This window comes from Aythya fuligula, chromosome 3 (genome assembly GCF_009819795.1).
Source record: "Aythya fuligula isolate bAytFul2 chromosome 3, bAytFul2.pri, whole genome shotgun sequence".
In the NCBI taxonomy this organism is placed as follows: domain Eukaryota; kingdom Metazoa; phylum Chordata; class Aves; order Anseriformes; family Anatidae; genus Aythya; species Aythya fuligula.
In genome coordinates this window covers 113238767-113260118 of record NC_045561.1, presented here as the reverse complement: position 1 = coordinate 113260118, position 21352 = coordinate 113238767, and the positions used below count along the sequence as shown (strand labels likewise).

Genomic DNA, 21352 nt, shown 5'->3' with positions numbered 1-21352 from the left:
GATTATATAAAATGTGATTTATTGGAAGGGTTCTGTTGTTTCACTAGTACAAAACATCTACATTTTAGATATTAAAAGCTGCCAGTATATATTGACATAGTTTTTCACGAGGCACTAAGTTTCACTTCGAATTTCAGCCTTTAGAGAGTCTCAAAATATTCCTCTGCTCTTAACCAAACTAAAAAAAATCTGGCAATTTTTGTTAATAATTCAAAACTTTCTATTTTTAAATAAAGTATGAGTAAAGCTTGATCTGAATGTTTCAGTTCATCTTCTTACACAAATTAAAATGTAATTAGTTTAAGAGTTATTGTGAAAATTTTATACAATTCAAAATTATATTTTTTTGAGATTTCCCCCCTTTTTTTTGTTTGTTTGTTTTGTTTTTGGTTTTGTTTTGTTTGTTTTTTTTGTGTGTGTGGGGGGGGAAGGGAGGTCTGGTTGTTTTTGGTTTTTTTTTGGAGGAGGAAGAGGGAATGGGGATGTTCATTAAGAGAACTCCTGGAGTGACTGACTGGTGGTGATTGTTTTGAATTAATGACAGCATATGTTTCTTTGGTTTTATGTAAACGCCTAATAATTTTGTGGTATATTTATCAATAGGCATGGTGTAAGGGCCTAAATAAATAGATTGTTCCAAATTAGCTGATGGTTCAAATTAACTTACTTCCAAATGCTAAATCATTTTCTTAAATCCTGAACTTTAACATTTTCTTTTTCATCCCTAACATTAGAAAATGAAAAGAAAAAGTCAATAAAAGAGAAGCATTTGCAGAATAAAACATTGCCTTGGGATAATAGTCTTTTTATGATTCGACTTCTCAGCTATATGGTGGAGATAATGCTCATAGAATTCTATGAAGATAAATTTCCCCATGTTTACAAAAATTGAGAAACAATAACAAACAGCAGCATAGAGTATTTTGCATAGTTAAATAAATAGCAAGTGTCACACAATCATCAGCATTTGGCTAATAAAATATTCACACTGGCACAGACTTTGTTCAGTGTTGTGAATGATGTCCCCTTAAATAAATAGTAATAATAAATACACCAGTGCTTTTGTTCCAAGCCTTTCAATTCAGACAATGAATTTTTCGGGTCTTGCTTGTTCAGTTTTGATGTTTTATTTTTTATTTTCTCCCTGACCTACTGCAAACTTTGCAACTGTGAAACAAGCCTTGAAAGGTGATTCATTCAGCCTTCACTTGCACTCTATCATGCTCAGAGATCAAGGCAGTGACAGAACTGAGGTAGGAGTTTTGGATATTGAAATCCTGTTCTTTTTCTGGTGGGGAAGCCTGAGCTAGTCAAGAGGCAGCAGGCAGCCAAATGCAGGCTGTGAGGCTGAGAGAGGTCTCTTATCAGCTATTTTGGGCTTCTTAATGAGAAAGTTACTCTCTCTTTCTAAAAATCCATGCAGATTACACACAGCAGTCACTGTTTTTTTCTGAGGGAAACATTTTTAACTCTATGTGTGACTCACTTATTCTCTGAATTTCATGATTTGATTTCTATCTGGAGCTCCATGTCTTGCAATTCTCAAATTAGAAAGACTTTTCTAAAAAGAATAAAAGTCTGACCACAGAATTGGACCCCATGGTATAAGTGCCACAATCTGAATGTGAAATGTCCATGTGCACACTTCTTTTGTTAAAGAAGTCAGAATACATATTTGAGTGCTGCTATTTCTTGTTCTCTGATTACAGTCTCATACAAATCTGATTTTTTCTCAGTTACTTCAGGTAATTGTGGATGTTCTCTAGTCACATGCCAAGGAGAGCACAACAGCATACCTGTAGGACAGTGTACTTCAATTTCAATTAATTTACTTTTACTTTTTCAATTAATTTACTTTTACTCACAGATATTCATGAATACACTTCTTAAATAAATTCCTCATACAAGTTTCCAGATTAGGATTTTTCATGGAAAATGGATGAACTAAATCGTTTTACTCGTTCTTATAATTAATAAAATGGGTGTGTTAATGAATTAGTGGCCTCCCTTTCAAAAACCTGATCAGTGTCTTGTACAAAATGCATCCTGTAGCTCTTAATCTCCCAGTTAGGACAGCATCTCAGTGTTTTAGGAAGTGCGTTCTAGCTCAAAAGTCAAAACTGTCATGAACTCATGGCAGAACCCAGCCTGCTTAGCAGCAGCCAAGCTCTCTCCAGATCCACGCCAGCCCATTTTCATTTTCAAAAACCTTTTGAGTTGATTTGCACGGTTCCTTCTGAAAGTGGAAGGCTTTAAGATATATTGCTACAAAAGTAATATATGGAGTCTAACTTGGATTTCTAATCCTGAGAGCACATCAATAAAAGGCTATTTCAGAAGCAGTGTCCTGTTCTGCAAGTCCATTTTTCTGCTTTCCTTTCAGAGGAGGGTGCTGACCATCTGCACCAGATTCAATACTAAGTTAGGCGAGCTGTTTGTAGGGTGAGGTCCTACAGCTGTTGAAGTTAAATAAAGTTTCGCTGTGGACCCTGTAGAACCAGGATTTCATTTATGGATTGTAAGACCAAAGTCAGTCTTCTGAAGTGGATTGCTATAGGGCACAACAAATAATTATGCATATAACACAAATACCGTGTCTTGAATTTATTGATTTTATGCATGTATATTCTGCTATTGTGTTGGAAGTTAGAGTATTGTTTAATGTAATTTCTCAAGAAACAGTTTTTCAATTATAATATCTTGGGAGGGATGGTGACATCCCCAAGAATGGCAGACACTGTGACAACTGGCTGTTAATAAATACTGCAAATAAATAAATACCTCTTCTTACTGATAGTGAGGCAAAAGACAGAATTATGGTATTTACAAATTAGCTAAGAGGACTGAAATGAATATGTACTGCCCATGTTGTCTGAAATTTAGTCCTTTAGTCAATCAGTTATTTAAGTTTCTTCTACTCAAACTTGTCCTTAGTTGTCTTATGCACCTACTTTTAGTGTGGACCTCCAGAGGATTATTCAGGAGGGCATTTTGCAGTACCTGTCAGCAGGCCTGATACACAAAGAATTACAGAGATGTGCCTTGCAGAATAATGAAATTTTTCACAGGTATTGTTTATCAATATGTACCCTGAGTTTGCTGTGCTTTCCTTTCTTTTCAACATAAGGGTGTGAGACCTCAGCTCTTGAGGACTTCTTCATTTTTCATTTAACATTAGCAAATTCTGTAATCTATTTTTGGAAGCATATTGATACCAGCTAGTAACAGGACAGAAATTTCTGATGCATGTTTTTAAAATGAAGCTTGTTTTCTTACTTCTATTCAATGATTAAAACCAGTGGAGTGCCTGTCCCTGGCTTTTCCTGAATTTACCTACTGTTCAGCTTCATTAGCTTTACTAGATGCATTGCTTAACAGGTCATGGCTGGAATAATTCTGGACGTACTGGGGGTGAGTGACCAGGCAGAATATGCCTGGGAATTCAGTTTCACTGAGGCTAATTCTGTGTAGGGTCAATCTTCCACTGGTGAACTTCAGGTTGAAGCAGCCCCTTGTACTGTTCCATTCAGACCAGTAGGAGCAGGACTGGATCCTCCAAGGAAGAAGAAGAATCTTCTTCACCCAGCATCGTGAGCAAGTGCGCACGGTATGTTGTGCACGTGCCACTCCAAGCCAGCCTCCATCCAAGACCACAAACAGCCTTTAAGCAAAAAAAAACCTCCATGAATTACTGCCAACAAGACCAAACAAAACATCAGTGTAGTGTGGGGAGGATTTCAGTAGCATGGAAGAAGTGTAGATTCAGGGAATCATGTTGTCAGGCAGCTCTTGAGTTGTTCAGGGCTACATTACCGATTCTGGATGCAAGTGGCTGTACCTAAATTGAGTTCAAAACCAACCTATCTGCAAATAATGATGGTGGAAATATCATGAGGGTGAGAGTTACAAAAGGATTTTTGAGGTGGGACATAATGGCAAGACATTTGCATAGAATCCAATTTAAATATTACCTTAGTACACCTTTTAAATAGAGTTTTTAATCTGTCTACCCTTTTATTTATCCATCTATCCATATCTCTAGTGGTAGCCTTAAAAGAAATATTTTTTGAAGTTTCTCCCAATTTACAATGTTTTGCTTTTGCTTAAAAATATAACCTATAAATGTTGTATTATTTTTAAACTGATTGTGATTTTGACTGTAAGTTTGAAATAAAATGTAAAACTCATTATACAAAAGGACCTACATTGCTGTTTGTATCTCCCAGACTATGAGGTGATGCCTACTTTGATGACTGACAGCTTTACTCGTGAGCTGCTAAAGTTGGTTATATTAACCTCACATATTGATACAGAGTTAGGATAAGTGTTCAGAAGAATTTTATCCAGAAGACATACAAATATCCTAATATTAACCTGACATAAGGCTTTTGATGTACAGCCAGATGAAAACCACAGAAAGGTGTTACAGTGTCCTCAATCAGGAAAGTAAGGGAATATAAGCCTTTTTAATATATTAATAAATTCCACATAACTTTTTAAGTTTGATAGCATATTTTATCCAAAAATATTTTACGGGTTTTGGAAAGCACTGGTAGAAGATAGCCGTAAATTTAACGTGTAGTTTTACAAAATTCATGATGTCGTTTATAATAGCAGAAAAAAAAAAAATCTTCCTGTAGAAATCAAAGGTATCTCAAGAACTGGAAATGTTTTGTTTACAGGTTCCAGCTCCAAATTTCAGACCAGCAGTAATAAATTTAGAAAAGGAATTTGGATATGATACGGAGCTGGTTCAAATAAAGACAGTATGTGAGGATTTTGCTTATGTTCAAAGGCAAAGTGTTAGAGCAGTGGTGACTTCCTATCAGGAGACCAGTATTATTTATTCCTTAAGCAATGAGATCATGACTACTGGGAATTAATCCATTCATTTTGTTACTGCCTGCGCATTTCCATTTGCTTTCTTTCTTTAAAATCTCCTTAAAATTTGTACATAATCTTAAATTGTCTTGCCAGCTCTCTTCCTCCTACTTATCTGCTTTGTTAGCTTACATTTTTAAATACTTGGAGGAAGATGGAGGGAGTTAATGAACGCCCAGGATACAAAGACGCTTTTGTGGAACCAAATTTCCTGAGTCATTCTTTAGTCTTGGCTTTTGTGTTGCCCTATTGGTGATGATATCCTTCGATCATCACTCTCAAAGTAGGATTCCTCTTGCATTTTGGACGACGTTTGTAATTTGGACATGTAGACCTAAGCCAATGTCCACAGAACTCCACTGCTGTTGTCCACTGTGGATGAACTGCAGACAAATTCACAGAAGTGGTTAGTCTGACCTATTTTGAACATCTAGTTTAGGAAAAAGTTGGTCTCTGAAAGCATCTTAATATCTTTTTGATTAATATACTTTAGATGACTAATTAGCACACTGTAGATGTCTAACTTTGTCAAGTGAATCCCATCTTTTGTCCATAGACAGTAAATATCCATTTTTCTATCATGAAAAAGTATTATTATTTTTTTTTTTTAAGAAAAGTATATTTTGATATATATTTATTATCATCCACAGCTTGCTTTTATTGCGGTTAAAGTAATAGCACCCTAGCATCTCTGTAACAGTTCTTAAGATTTTAAAGGTTCTTAAGATCTTAAACTCTGTTTATTTGGGAGGGAGGAGAGCATTAGTAATGTATAAAAAAATAAAAAAGAACTTTTATTACTAGTTATAACTGTACAAATACATTAAAATGGAAATCACACAGAATCACAGAATCACAGAATTTCTAGGTTGGAAGAGACCTCAAGATCATCGAGTCCAACCTCTGACCTTCATGGTCTACCTGAAAAAGACCTCATGTTTTCTTCTAGTAATGAAGATATGAGGAACTTTGTACTAAATTCAGGAACTCTCAAAATGGTATTGCATCAAAGGCCTCAGACTTGTTACGCAGACTTGTTCAGATTAATGGTTACTGAGAATGCATGGTATGTTCTATAAGAGGTGGGTAAAAATGATAAAAATCTCCTGTATGTCTGTGTTTTATAGCCAAACCATGTATTGCATTACAAAAGCTATTGATCTTTCCCCAAGTGACATTTTTATTTTCTGTATAAAACTCTGAGTAAGCTTAAACTTTGAAAATGCTTACTCTTAAAATGCCTCCTTTTCTTTCCTTACCAATTCAAGTCATCCTTAGAAGAGTAAATACATTTTTCCTTTATGTAACAGAAATCTTCAGATAGTGATAACTTCAGATAATTTCAAGATACAGAGAATAAAAATGTTTTCGTTATATTATGCAAGCTTTTCAATATTGAGCTACTTTGTGCTTTGTTTCACAGATTATAATTATTTTAGTTTAGACATTTTTTGACCTGCAGCATGTGAGCTGTTATTCTCCAGTCTAAATGAAAAAAAAAAAAATTAAAAGAAATCACATGCAGAGGGTAATCTATGTATGCTTCATGGCAACTTACAATTGAAAGCAGTGGCATCTCTTCTAGTAATATCAGCCACTGCAGGGCAATTTTGTTTTTCTTTCTAGACTAGTCACTCCTTTGAAACCATGATAGGTGCACAGTGAGAAGGTCTTCAGCAAAAGAAATCAGGAAATCATGCCACAATATGAATAAGCAAATAGCCTGAGAAGCCAACATCTTAATTGTTGCCAGCCCAGGGACGCCCAGCTATGCTGTGTGTGCTATTCAAATGTTCCAGTTTAGCAGCTACCCAGCACATTCCCTTCAAACACTGAATAGTCGGTAAGCCAGTTAACATTTGGCCTCTTCTTCCCAAAAGATGTCAAGTGTGACAGCTTTGAAATGGAATCCAAATAAGATTCTTTTCATCCTGCATGGCAGGTGACAGTATTCAGCTCTTTACCTTTTCTTTCTATTCCTAAAGTTTAGTCTTTTTTAGTTCTTCATGCTGCAAGAAAGATATAATGCAACACATTTTTGGAAGACTATGCATACATCTAATGTGCCAGGTCCTATCTACTGCATCCTTCAGCATGTTCCAAGGAAAGCATGCAAAGTATTTTAACTCTGCTGTACACCACATAATTCAGCTTCTTAACTGCTGTAAGTGACTAATACTACTGTAAAGGGAGTGAAAACTCTCTCTCTATATATATATATATTTAATATATTTTGATGAACCAGTGGGACTGTGCCATTCATGTCATTTATTGTTTCAAGCTGAGATTGCTTCAAGGCAGCATGGACATAAGGTTTCAGTGTTTCATCATGTAGGAAAGACTTAGCAAACTTGTTTTTATACTGATGAAAGAGGACTTCACCTTTGTTGGAATGACTTCTCTTTCAAATAAGACAATTTAGACAATTTCTTATTTAAAGTGTCTGAAATTATAGTTGAAAAAAAAAAAAAAAGACTATAAAAAATTGCAAGTGGGTATTCTACAGATTTAAAAGGAAGCATTACATAGAGATTATTGAGTTTTCACAGTCTTTCTGTGTCTTGCCCAAAGTTGAATGCTATTTCCTTTAAACTATTCTGCCCCAGAGTAACTGTGTGTTTGCAGTAATATGCACAATCTTTCTGCTCCCATTTTATCCCATGCTATTGATTCAATTTGAGTTTATCAAATATACCTTAGAAACGTGGAGATAAGAGAACATTAAATTCTTCTAAAGCAGGGATGATATAAGAGAAGATAATTACAGTTTGTAATCTTGAGAAGTGAAGAAGAAAGATGACCTGTTCTCTTCTGCTTTGCTTTGAAGATCATATACCTATCCTATCTATCTATTCATTTTTTCTGCATTTGCTGGTTAATTGTAGACTATTCTAAAACTGGTAGGACTGATGGAAAGGCTGTGAAGTCCTGTGAACTGTGAGTTTGCATGCCATGATATGTTTTGTTTTTTGGAGTGTATTGGGAAGAAAATATAGTCCAGATATTTATGTGAAAAGCTGTTTTTACTTGACTGATTCAACATCAGGCTGAATATGAGGCACAGTATGTTATCATCAAAGCTAAAACAAAATGCACAATGAGCAACAGTAGAAGAAATGTGCTTGTCAGACTGAAGGAAGTAGTTGTTCCCTTCTGCTTGATGCTGTTGAGGCTAAATCTGGAACGCTGTGTCCCATCTGGCACCCTTCAAACCCGCAGAAATCCTGAGAAACTGGAAAGGTTGAGCTGAAAGCTAGTGAGAGGTGGTAAGGGCCTTGGAGCGCATGTCCTGTGAGAAGACGCTGAGCTTACTTAGTCTTACTTAGCCTAAGAGGAGGGGCCTGAAAGAGGTTAGGTAACAGCCTACAACAGCTGAAGGACAGTTACGAAGATGGTAGAACCAAAACATTTCCATGTGTAAAATTTCAAAACTTTGTCATATTTAGAGAAGTTCAGTCCATTTGATTACACACATATGGTTAAATTATTTCATTGTTATCTGGCAGTACCCAACTAGTAATTTGTGACTGGCAAAGGCACAAATGATTGCAGAATTTAAACCACATTTCATAAAAAGTTACCATTTAAAATAATTTGAAGAAGATATATCTTAATATGTGAAATATTTAAATCAAAATTAGATGTATTTCAACAAATGTAGTAAAATTATGCAAGAAATTCTAGAACTGCAAATTCTAGTATATATTATGTGAGAAGTGTCTTGTGCTATGCAGAAGATCAGATTAGATGATCCTGGAGGTTCTTTCTGTCTTGAAAAGTATAGCTGAATTAATTCTGAGGCAAAGCAGATCTCTGTTCTGATCATGCTGGATGAGGATTGAAGTTATTGTGACATTTTTTCTTAAAGGATATAAAATAAATTTAGACTTAATGTCTTGATAGAATAGATTGCTGTTTCAGATAAGTAAAAATTTTCAGCCAGATCCAGAAAATGTAGTAGAGATGCCAGAAGAATGCATAGAAGAGGAATAGAAAAATACTTAAGTAGCAGTTTCCATCCTGGTGATTAAGAGTCAAAATACAATAGAAATGAGTGGCTGGGTAGAGATGACAAGAAAGAAGGAATATCCAAGTATGTTCCTGCACAGTTAGTCATTCAGTTCACTGCTAAATTGAATGTGTTGTCCACCACCACCATCTCATAATTGATGGATTGGAGTGCCATAAAAGAATGACCTAACAGAGAAGAAGAAACTGTGGTTTTGAAGTACTGATTATTTTTTTTTTCTGATACAAGACAGTGTTAAAAAAAAATCCTGTTGTACAACCAGTCTTCAAATACTCTCATTAACAGCCCTGTTCTTTTCCAGTAAACCAGGTTAAAGAACTCTGCAATTTTGATTTTATCAGATGTAAAAGAGCTTGGGAATTCACAGCAAAATTTGTGTGTGTGTGTTTTGTTTGTTTTTTGTTTGTAATGCAAACACGCCTTCTACTTCACCTTCTGTGTGCATGATGATTTGAGATGTGTGGGCTCCCTGCAGTACAGTCTCAGTGGCATCAGCCCCTCCTGATAGCACTTTGAATCCTTAGTTATAGTTCTGCTCTTACCAGTTTAATGCTTTATTTTATGTTTGGAAGATAGTTATATTCCTTTCCTCGACGTGTAAGACAATATGCCTTCCCTGTTTAATGGACTTGATTAAACTGTCTGCTTCTGAAAAGGATAATCATTCTCTTTAATCTACCTACCACTTCCTGCCCCTAATATGTGAAGGATTTAATCTCTTCTAGAGACCAGATCCTTACCTTGTGAAAATGAACTCTGCTCTCTTGAAGTAAACAAAACTCGGGCATGTGCTCATTCTTTAACATGTACTCCAGTGCTGCTTCAAGCATGATTCAGTTACAGCATAGCAATACACAGAAGAGGCTGTACGTAATCTTGACTTTTTTGAAATATAGGCTTTTCATTTACACTTTAATACAGTAGATAACATTTCAAAACATTTTTCTTAAACTCTATTTGTTGTTTCTTCTCAATTAGGTGTTTAGTAGCATGAAAAACTAAGCATAGATTAACAGTGAAAGAAACCAAGACATACACATTTAACACTTAGTTATTATAATATATTATTTACCACTTATGTATTGAATGTCTGTATGGGAAGGGGTACTTCAATATTATTCTCTGCCTGGTGCACCTTTAATGTGATGTAATTTATTAATTCCAATGATGATAATGCTCCCATCTTAAAAGCACACAGTTTTGGTTCTGCTCAGTGCAGGATACATTGGCCTCAGTCTAGGAGAATGTTTTATTTTTCTGGTCATCTGTAAACATGTAGGCAGACTGCTCATGTGCTTTAGTTTAAATTGTGCATCTCGATGTTTAAATGGGTAAGGTCAAGAGCGCTCAGTACCTTTCCTAACAACCCCATTGCACTGTCTTAGGTGAGAAGTATGCAAGCAGATCTTTAAAATGAGAATTGACACACTCCTCTGGGAAGCATAATGCGCAAGGCTAATAAGCAATCTGTGGTTTATATTTCTGCATCTGAAACTGTTCAATGCATGTTTAATTTGGGGGGTGGGGGTTAGTTGAAGGTTATGGCAGGGGTGCTGTGCTGTGCTGCTATAATTTCTGTTGTGAATGCAGTTCTTGCTGGAATAAGGTACATCATGTACTTCTACTCTTTTGTCAGAGAGCAGAAAGACAAACACGAATGATGGACTCAGTCCAGTATGCAGAATTTTGTGAAAGTCGGCAATTGAGTTTTTGTAAGTATTATAACGTCTGTATTGTAATAAGATGTTAAATTATTATTTCATGTAATAGAGAACACAGCAGAACCTCATATTCTTTGAAAGCACTTTTGTTTCATCCACAATAACAAAACTTTAAATTCTTTGTCCTCATAGCTCCTGGGACCGGTTAATTTAGCATAGTTTTTAGGCTGTTTGGCAGAGTATTTTATTTGACTAGTTACCAGGCTTTCTGTGTGCTCAAATACTGTGCTGGTGGGGACTGCTGCAAAGATAGAACTTGTAAAGAGTTAATGGATTAAAACACCCGTACTTGCCTGAAGTCTGTCATGGTGTTGTTACAGTCAGCACATTAATAAAGTTTCATGGTTGCAGGTTCTTAGGAATGCATCTAAAATTAGGGAAGAGCAGCAAGTTTTGCTTTTATTTTTGTATCCGCAGAGACACAAAGAACTTACTAAAGAGTCTTTTTCTATTTTAAGCTGTAAGCTCCTGCTGTGGAATTTATTCTACATTAGCCAAATTCATCAGTATACGCCATTCCAACACTAATAACATGATGACAGAATTAGGGCTTTACTAGCACTGAAAACCAACTTACTAGAAGTACTTGTGGGCCACAACTATAATGAGCTGTAAATTAATGGGCTTGATCATGTAGCAAAACATCATTACAGAAGCGGTTAAGTGATGACTAAGGTTTTAGGTCAAATGTCAGAGAAAGTGAGGTGAGGGAGCCAGTAAAAGTCATGACAAAACAGCACATGATCCTACAACGCAGACTAGAACACAATGGTGTCTTTAAATGAGAGACCTTATCTTGTTCTTCCTAGCAGGACACTTAAATTCGAAAAAGAGTGAGTCATTTATGGCAAATAAATGACACATTCGAAATACTGTTCTGTGTCAGCAAATGTTAGAAAACATGTTTTGTAAGCATTTCTTTTCCTAATTCAGTATGTTTTGTAAGCTTAGTTATAATTTGGCATCATACATCTGTGAGCCATTAGATCAATGATAGCTCAGATTAGGGTGACTTCAGCAAATGAGAAGTTTGTGATAGAGTCGTTTTTAAAACCTGAACATTGTCATCTAGAGACAGAACAAATACAAATCTTAAATTTGCAAAATCACATCAAAAGTTGCTGACCAGTGGACTGTGATCTATAAAAACACCCTTGATAGTGTTTTCGTAGTGCTTTTAAATAACTGTGTCTATACAATTCTTTTTCACTGACATTTAATGTCATTAATTCATGTTAATTACAGTGCTTAGAAAATAGTAGAAAAAGAGACTCACTCACAAATTTAATTACATAATTTGAACTCAACTAGATAGCACATTCTAAAGGCCATGCAGAACATTCGTTCAAAACTAACACAAAGATGATTTATGCTTATTTTCTCATTATTCTATTAAAAGTTTAATTTATCAATAAAAAAAATATTGTCTAAAGTAACAAATCCTTTTTATTGTTATATAAACCCATGAGAACTGGATCACAAATCCGGGACTCCAAGAGATCTGTTCTCACAATATATATTCCTAATTACAGCACCACATATTTCTGTGTGGTTTTAAAGACAGGCAAAAGGAAAGGTCCATCAAAGGATCAAGCACCATAGGATCTCATTTCCTCCTAAAAAATAATTATTATTGACATTTGGTTTTCTGCTTTTTATTCTTCAATGAAGACTTCCTTTAAAGAAACTGTTTCAAATGGTTCTCCCAGCTTGTATTTACTACATTTTGTTTGTCCTGTCTTCACAAACAGCTCTCATTAAGACCACTGTATAACTGGTTTCTTTCTGTGATCAGCTTGTCTGCCCCTGCCTTAAGTAAGATCATCCTTTTTTTTTGGTTCTTCTGTGAATTTCCATGATGGTTTTTCTGTTCCATTTTCACATCTCTTGTTCTTCCTTTTACTCTCTCAGCAAGTCTCTCATGTTTCTTTGTTCCATATTTTTCTCTGTACTTTCTCCTAAGTGACCTCATCCATTAGCAGTGTGAAGTTCTTGTCTGAATGCTGATCATTTGCAGATCTACATCTATCCTTATGTCTTTATATCCAACACACATTTTAAAAACACTCCTCTACAAATCATTTTGGCTGGCTTGTCAGCACCTAATCCCTACACTGTTAACACAGAACTTCCCAGTTCTTCTTCTGTCCTTCTTTATTTGTCTTTGCTGTTGTTAACTCAATTATATAATTTTATCTGGGTTCCAAGCCTCAGATTTGTGTTCTAGTGCCTTTTTCTGTCATTCATCAAAAATGTGACGCAATCCTATTTACCATTCAGTACATTCAAGATCAGATTTGTCCTATCTACTGTCCTCTGATGTAGACTCTTCCTTGTTCTGAAATCTCTTGTGTGATCGATCATCTCTATTTTTCTCTTTCCTCCATGCTGTTCATGGGTTTCCAAGATGTTATGTATGAAATAATCAACTTTCCTCGGTACTTCCATTTTGAATTCCTTCCCTGGCCGATCAAACTGCATTAACACTCCATGTTTAACATTGGCAGTATTTTCTGTGACCGGAAAAATGCTTTATTTTGCCTCCCTGTTGCTAACATTTTCTTTTTCCCTTATGATTTGAACTGACAGCAAAAAAAGCATCCAAGTTTCGTGACTGGTTGGATTGTAGCAGTATGGAAATAAAGCCAAATGCAGTTGCAATGGAGATTTTGGCGTATTTAGCATATGAGACTGTGGCACAGGTAAGGAAGTATACCCTACAGGTTGAACTCTAGTTAAAACAGTATGAATTGGTAACTCTTGGACATACTTCAAACTCAGGTGACTGTGTTGTAGGCACCTTTGGAAGCAAATAGTCACTAATTCAGCTAACGAAGTTAATAGAATTCCTATCTGTCTTTCAATTTACTATATGACAGATGAGTGCTATACCATATTCATCCATCTGATGCGCAAACAGAAATGTTTTCTAATGCTTACAGAAGGGAGCGGAGTCCAGCACGAACTTTATTCAAGTCCAAACTGAAACCACATACTTTGCTATGTGACCTTTGGCAGTGCGCTGAGGTTCATTAAACCCTATTGCACAATTGGATTAAAAAGCAGGATTTCCTGGAAAACAAAATGTTACCTTAGTGCCAAGCCAAGCCCTCTTGGGTAGATAAATTACTCCATATATTTACAAAAGTGGAAAAGGACAGTTCCTTAGGCTAAAATATCTCTGTAATCTTGTTTTCTACTGAGAAATACTAAGAATAATGTGCCTCAACCCACAACTCCTACCTCTCTTCTTTGTTATAGTTGCATTCATAGTGAGTACCACGTCAGTAAGCCTACCTATTTAATATTAGCTCTTTTTCCTCCTGCAGTTGGTAGACATGGCCCTTCTGGTTAAACAGGACATGGTTCCTAAGGCTGGTGACCCCTTCAGTCATGCCATATCTGCCACCTTCATACAGTATCACAACTCAACTGAGGTAAATGTTGATTTCTCATGTATTTATATACATGTTATTATTATTGCGGGGGTGAGAGAATAAATGCATTTTGTATTTTAGTATTACGTGTGTTTGGTAGTCTGTTGCATTCAGTGTAGGTTATCTTGAAATCTAGTTTTGGTATGGTCTTCTATTATGGAGTTTACTAACATTGAAGTTACAGATGTAATAGGAAAGACATTAAATTATAGCTCCAAAAATTAAATTCTTAGCAGCATCTTTACATTTAAATGTAACTTCTCTTTCCTTGGGTGGAAATTCCTTCTCTCTCTGTTGCAGATTGGGACATTAAAGTTCACACCCATACTTGTCAGCAGTAGGTGACAAGTACAACAGGTGACAGTACAATAGGTGCTGTATGGCATGCATTGCTGCGATATAGACATTACAGTAGTTGCTAGAATTAGTTAACTTAATGCTTCATTGCATCTCTTCTAAGAGTAAATCTAAGAAGACAATAACTCTATTTTGTGATTTGATTATATAACAGCTGTTTGACATCTTGTTTTGATAGCCACATCTTTTAGGGCAGGCTACAAGTGTGAAGACCAGTCTTGATTCTCCTGAAAACACACCACCCCCTACGCCTACCCCCCCAGCTCCAGCAGGACAGCAACATCTTGGGAAAACACCATCAGGAGCCCTGGGGAATGGAGGAATAGGACAGGACTCTACCAAATCCAAACAAAGGAAAAGAAAAAAGGTATTTGGTGCAGAAGTAAGAAACCAAAACATCTTGAGGATATGATGTGTATCATTTTAAATATTAATTCACATTGATTTTAAGCTACATTGCATGTTAACTACTGATGTTATAGTATGGGCAAACATGTTCAATATTTTTTTGGCCAGAACTTAGCTAAGACTACTCTGTGTTTTGTTGAGGTGACAGTTGCTGTTTCTAAGACAAGCTGTTCCTCTACAGCTGCAGCAGTAGACACCACTCCAGATAACCAACCCCTTCTCTGACAGTTGCAGCTAGAGTAGGTTTTGAGGCTCAAGGTATAAGCAAAGTAGGCAAAGAAGTTGTTCCGATTGTCTTGCTCTCTGCAGCCTTAGGCAGCTGCTTCCTTTGCCTATGACAGCTTTGCCTGATCACCTATATTTTTATGCCAATTGGTTGCATTCAATCTAAATATTTGTTAACTTTGCATAAAATATGGACGTCTCACATTCAGAGTATGAAAAGTAAATATTACAATTCCTGTCTTCTGTTGTAGGTCCTTGGTATTCTATGTCTATGTCTATATGTACCTTAAAACCACAGGGGAAATAGATTTGATTAAATAAACTGGTTAGGAAGCTCTGTGTTAACCACTTAGAGCTTTTTTTTTTTTTTTCTTTTAAAGAAAGAAATGTGATGGCAGCAATCGTTTTGCTGCACAACAATGGAATGACTTATGATTTTTTCATGTGTGTTATTCTTTTACAATCAATACTTATTTTTCACGGAATTTTACTAGTAATTTTTATACAGACAGTTAGAAAAGGATTTATTTTTCTCCTTCAGGTGTCATCAGGGCCTTAGATAATTCCTGTCTCTGCTGCTCTTACATTGTATTTAGAAAGCCTTTAGTGAATCCTAAAATCTTTCTGAAGACATTTAGACTGCTTTCTCCTCTTCCTCTTTTTTGTTTTGTATTTGTATATGTTTTGCTTCTCTAGGCAATTTCCATTATTATTCCTAGAAACAAAATTGTAGATGGGGATTAAATTTTTGATACATTGTATTCCACTAGTTTTGTGAGTTTATTTTAAATTTCTGTTGTTTATCTTAATGCCTTTTAAAATAATTAAACTCTAAGAAGTGCACAATTTTAATTAAATGTTCCCATGACATATCCAATTTGGTTAGGTATGTACTAGATATAACTGAGGCATTGAGACAAATGAGTTAATTTGGTGGAGAATGTTATTTTTAGTCCACGAAGGCCCATTCCAGCAAAAAATATTTGAGTTTCGCATTCCGTTACAAATGTCAATCAACAGGGAAGAATCCACCATCTTATTATGAATAATTCTGTACGTAGGTACGTAGGTTTCAGTGGACTCGGCACTCTAGAAATTTCTTTTGTAAAAAATACCCCAAGTTTTAAAGCATTAATATGTAGTGTAAAATATATGGGGAAAGCTGGTACATGTGTACATTTAATTTCAGTGTATAATGTAAGTTTTTGTTCTTGGTGCATTCACTAATACTATTTTCATGAATTTATTACCAAGCAGACATCATTCTGGTAAGTCACCTGAATTCTGGCAAACAGCCATGTCTGGATGAAGCCTAAATGAACATTACCATTTGACTAGAAAGGAGAAAAAAGGAACTTTTTATTTTAAAATCTTGGGGATGCTTTTGTAAAATCAGTGAACTGGTAGCAGTGAAATCTTATTTTTCCCATTCAGGGCTCATCACCCCCCAAAAAATTATTTAAAATTTGAAAACATTCCAGTTTGAGATAATTAAAATATTTTTTCATCCCTCTAACATCATAATGTCACATGTTTCATCTTCAAATTTCAATCTGATATTACTCAATGGTGATTTTGGTGTCAAATTGCTTTCCACTTTGGGTACTTGTTCAATATTTTCCCCACCCCTTGACATCATAATGAAAGCCTGAAATGTTTTAAAAATAGTTTCTGTGGTTATTGCAGTATGACTTATATGACCCTTTCATTTTAGTTAGAACATTTGCTGCTCTTTTCAATTGCAACATACAGCAGCACTAGGTGAAAGATTTAAGAGGACAAATATGGTGTTCTTTGGGTCTCTTAAGCAAAGTTCATGTAAAAGTCCTCTTTGATTTGTTAATAGCTTTTTTTCTCTAATGTAGTGTGTGGCAGCAATGATGTGTATCCTCAGGAAAAAAAAATTGGTCCATTTTATAAAGGTTTATTTTCATACTTTATGCACTGTAGGTCTGTTGTGTGTTTTTGATTTAGTAACAATTTATGTGTTTTTCTGTTGCAGAGCACTGCAGCCTGTGGTATAGAGGCTCAAAGCGATGCCATCCAGCCCAGCCACATCAGAGAGGCCATTCGACGCTATGGCCACAAGATTGGCCCCCTTTCCCCATTCACAGTACGTAATAACAGAGTTATAAAAAGTTATATTTATAATCTTAAAGAACTTTGATTTTCAAGTGGTCAAATGAAGAAGCTTTGGAATTGTTGAGAGCAATTTGTGGTGACTGTAATTTTCTTTATAAAAGTGGCATAATGCTCTTGGGAAATAAAACTTAGTAATTTCTGTCTCTTTTTGGAAAGACAAAAAAGTTTTTTTTTCTTTTAAATATTATTTTCTTTCAATTACAAATTATGCTTTTTTGTTAGTGCTTGAATTTTCTGTTTTTGCAAAGTTTAGGTTTACAGTTATTTTAAATTATATGTATTCCAATATGGTGAGGAGCACTTTATATTCTAAAATTAGTTGTGTGTTAGATACTGCTCCTATTGGAAGCTGAACTCTCAAGTGACACATTTAGGGTTGGAGAAAGAAGAGATTGGTTTCTTTAGACAACTTTGAACCTCAACTAAAATGTAATAGAACTGAGCTTGTGGTAAAACACTGACGGGTTATGAGGTTTTGCCATCATTTTTTCTATGCAAATGGCAATTCCATTGTCCAGAGATGTCAAACAAATTCTTTATTTAAATTTCTCACCTGATAAAAAGATGTAAGTCTCTGATGTCATAAATTGGGGTTATTTTTCTATGAACTATTGTTTTATGTGGCATATATTGTTATTTAGCTTAAAAAATGCATTTAGAAAAGAATGAAAGTCAAAGAAATTATTATAGAAAAAACATACTTGATCTCAGCTTTGAAAAATTAGGAAGAAATTTTCAATTTTTGCAGAGGTTTTAGAAAAGAAAAATTATTCTGAATCTGGAGGAAATTCATCTCCATGAAAATTATATGGAGGAGCATAAACATCAAGGAAACAGTAGTACTTGACCTCAAAAGCTAGGAACAGAAAAAAAAGTAAAAGAGCATGTGAAGTTATAATTTTCTTAGTGTTAAAACTAAGGGCAATACTTTTATGAACGGAACTAGATGTTTGGGATATTATTCTCTTTACATAATTTTACCTCTCCTTTGCCACTCACAAATGCCAGACTAATATCACGTGAAGCGTACAATAGAATTTCTAATCCAAAATAGAGAAGAGCTTTTAGCAGAAGTTTGCAAGAGATAAAGCAAAGAACATGGTTATAGCTTCTGAAAGCAAATATATTTGGTTTTATTTTATTTGGAAAGAACTCTTATAAACAATTACAGAAAGGTAAGTCTTCCTCCTCCAACTATCACTAAAAGGCAGCTTAGTTATTAACCAAACTATGATTGCTTTGCAACCACAAGATATAGTAAAATACTCTATTTTTTTCAGTGTCCTGCTAACTTATGAATTTCCCAAACTATACAGCTAACTGAACAATTTTACTTGTTGACACTATCCACTGTCAGCATGGTTAATATAATGATTAAATCTTGTTCCTTCTAAACAAGCCAAGAGACAAGAAATCATGGATAATCTTGTAGATGCATACAGATGTTGTAGAGCTGTAATACTGTTTTTTTTTTTTTTTTTTTTTTTTTTTTTTAAAAAAAATCAGGAAGAGCATTATGAAAGATATTATAGTGTATGCATTTAGATCTGCTGATTTGCCCATTTTTCTTTTCACTGCTATCAATCACAGCTGTCCAAAAAGTAACTACCCCAAACTTCCCATAAGTTCGTTACAAATGCAGAAAGCGTGAACACAGACAGATGCTTCCTTTGACCCTACATTTTCCTATTGCCAGACTCTCACTGTTGATTTAAAAAATACTCTACCTAGCCATTTTGAGCAGTGCTGCGGCAGCATTTCTTTTGAACTAACTTCTACTTTCTCCAATTGCCACTGCCTTCACAATACTTTCTTTATATATTTGCGTGACCTCGTAGACTTGATGACAGAACCAGGAGGAAAAGTGGCTTTACTCGGTGCACTTCTTGTGACACTTAACAAACTGCAGGTTTGGTGTTTGCAAGAGCTGGAACACAACCACAGTTCATGCTGGTGTCCATCCTGTCCCATATTTTCCCAACTAGCATGTAAATGAGAAGTATGCCGTTGTGTTTAATCCTCTGTCTTTTATCCATTGTGTTTTATCCTCTGAATTCTATTGTTAAATCAGATTTATTAGATAATTCTAATATTTTTTGACTCTGTAAAAGGTGACTTTGATGAGCATCTTGGCTTGAGAGGTTTATTTCAGAAGAATTGTAGAATCAGCATAGGATCCCTAATTTTCCCATCATGAAGAGGATTTAGTAGGATACTTCAGAACTGGTCAGAACCAGTAGTAATTATCTGAACCTTGGTAATTCGCTTTCTGAAAGTGGACTTAAGCTCAGAATATTACCAATACAGATAAACATCTGCTTGTAGAAATGGCTGAAGCCATGAGATTATTTAAACTTAGGTTGCAAAACTTGACTATGCTGAAGTACACACAAATGAGTGTTTGAAGGCACACCTTCGTAACTGCATTGTGTAGACTCAAGTTGCCATTGTTAATTGTTTCTGAAGTCTTTTCCCCATTTCACTGTTGAGCGCAAAGGTGCTCAACAGTGAAATGAGAGGAGGGAGCTGGAGCCAGTTTTTGCCTCAACAAAACTTGATGGTTTTCTTCTCGGATTCTGACTTTTTCTGAGAGCCCTTCAGGGTGATGTCTGAGCACTATCTGAGGTAGACTCATCAGACTTGATTTGGTTGCTTAAAGACAGATGCTGGAATAACTTGTATGGTTTGCATTTTTAGCCCAGGAGGACCTTCTTCACAATGCTTGTCATATCCATTAGGCAGCTGCAGGTGCCTTATTTAAGACATCCCATAATATCTCTAAACTTAGGTATCTGGATCTTTAGTATTACCCGATAGTTCTCTTGCTACTGTTTTGAGAGGGCAAGAAGTAAACAGGAAAAACAAGAAGAGAAGTTATTCTAGAGATATTAGAATATGGAAAGATTCCACCCAGCGTCAGGAAAGCTAGAATTGATTTCTGACAGTGGCATTCATGACTTATGTGGCATTATTGTGGCATCAGGCATAATACCTAGAGTGGAATTTAGTCTAAAACCTTTAAAGCCTAACTTTACAAACGGTCACTTGCATTTGTTCTGGATGCTTCAAGTTCTCAGTATCCTCAAAAAAATGAGTTCTTACAGGTCTTAAACCGCGACTCCAAACCAACGGTGCCTATTACAAATCTAGATCTTTCTACCTCTGTTTTCTGTTTGACAGTGAGGATTATAATTGTTTGGCACCAGAGTTTGTCCAGAGATAAATTTATAGGATTATTATGATAAGGCAATGACATGTCTGCCAAAATATTTTTTATTATGGAAATATAAAGAAATTTCATTCGGTGAAGCTGACTTTCAGTAAATAAGACTGAATTTAACACTTGTTGAGTCAGACTGGCATTCATCTACTAAATGATTAAGAGAAATATTGAGTTTTCATCAATAGCTATGTGTCGTTAGATTCAGTGAAGTCAGGCTTTCAGCTGTTTCCACCCTAAAAACTAACCCTAAAATCATGTAGACAAGTTAGTAATATTTTTTATTATTATTTTTTATATTTATATTTATTTTTTTAACCATATTTTCTTCGATTTCTCATAAGCCTGCTTATCTTTCTTCCACATGAGAATTTGTAATTAATAGGTTCCCTCACAGAGTCTGTTGTGAGATTTTTCTTCATGTACAGATATTTCACACTAAGTTTTCTGAGATCGGTAAGAAGAAAAAAAGAAGTGCAAATATGTTTTTTTTTACAGGGAGAATGTATAATCAGTCCTAGAATCCTGACTGTGAACACAATAACCTGAAATAACTTAATAAGTTAAGGAACATACAGAAAGTCTCATAACAGGATTATTGGGCAAAATAAGTTACCCAAAGCATTCGACAACAATTTTCTTAAAACAAGAAGTATGTTATTCTGAAAAATTCTTAGATGTATGTCTATTCAACATTAAGGAGGATTTACAGAAGATCCTTACCCTCACTTTAAGTTAGTAAGAAATAATGGACAGCCCAAGACTATTTCTTCATTTTAAATAATTCCTATCTCATTGCAGCCAGTCATATGAGGCATTTTCATTTGGGAGATTATTTTTAATTTAAGTAGAGTTGGCTTTTGGCTTTTTGCCATGCTGCCTAAAGTGAGGCATTCAGTGGTCTCCCTGAAATTCACTGTGTATCATTTTT

General features: G+C 35.3%; 1 protein-coding gene across 3 annotated transcripts in view; it reads left to right on the top strand.

The window, feature by feature from the left end:
• Positions 1 to 21352, top strand: part of SUPT3H (SPT3 homolog, SAGA and STAGA complex component) — a 276406-nt gene that overhangs the window by 203130 nt on the left and 51924 nt on the right. For all 3 annotated transcript variants that reach the window (XM_032184842.1, XM_032184843.1, XM_032184841.1), the window contains exons 7-11: positions 10548 to 10623; positions 13222 to 13334; positions 13962 to 14069; positions 14605 to 14793; positions 17062 to 17172. In XM_032184842.1, coding sequence (XP_032040733.1) covers positions 10548 to 10623; positions 13222 to 13334; positions 13962 to 14069; positions 14605 to 14793; positions 17062 to 17172 — 597 coding nt within the window. The remainder of the gene's footprint in view (positions 1 to 10547; positions 10624 to 13221; positions 13335 to 13961; positions 14070 to 14604; positions 14794 to 17061; positions 17173 to 21352) is intronic.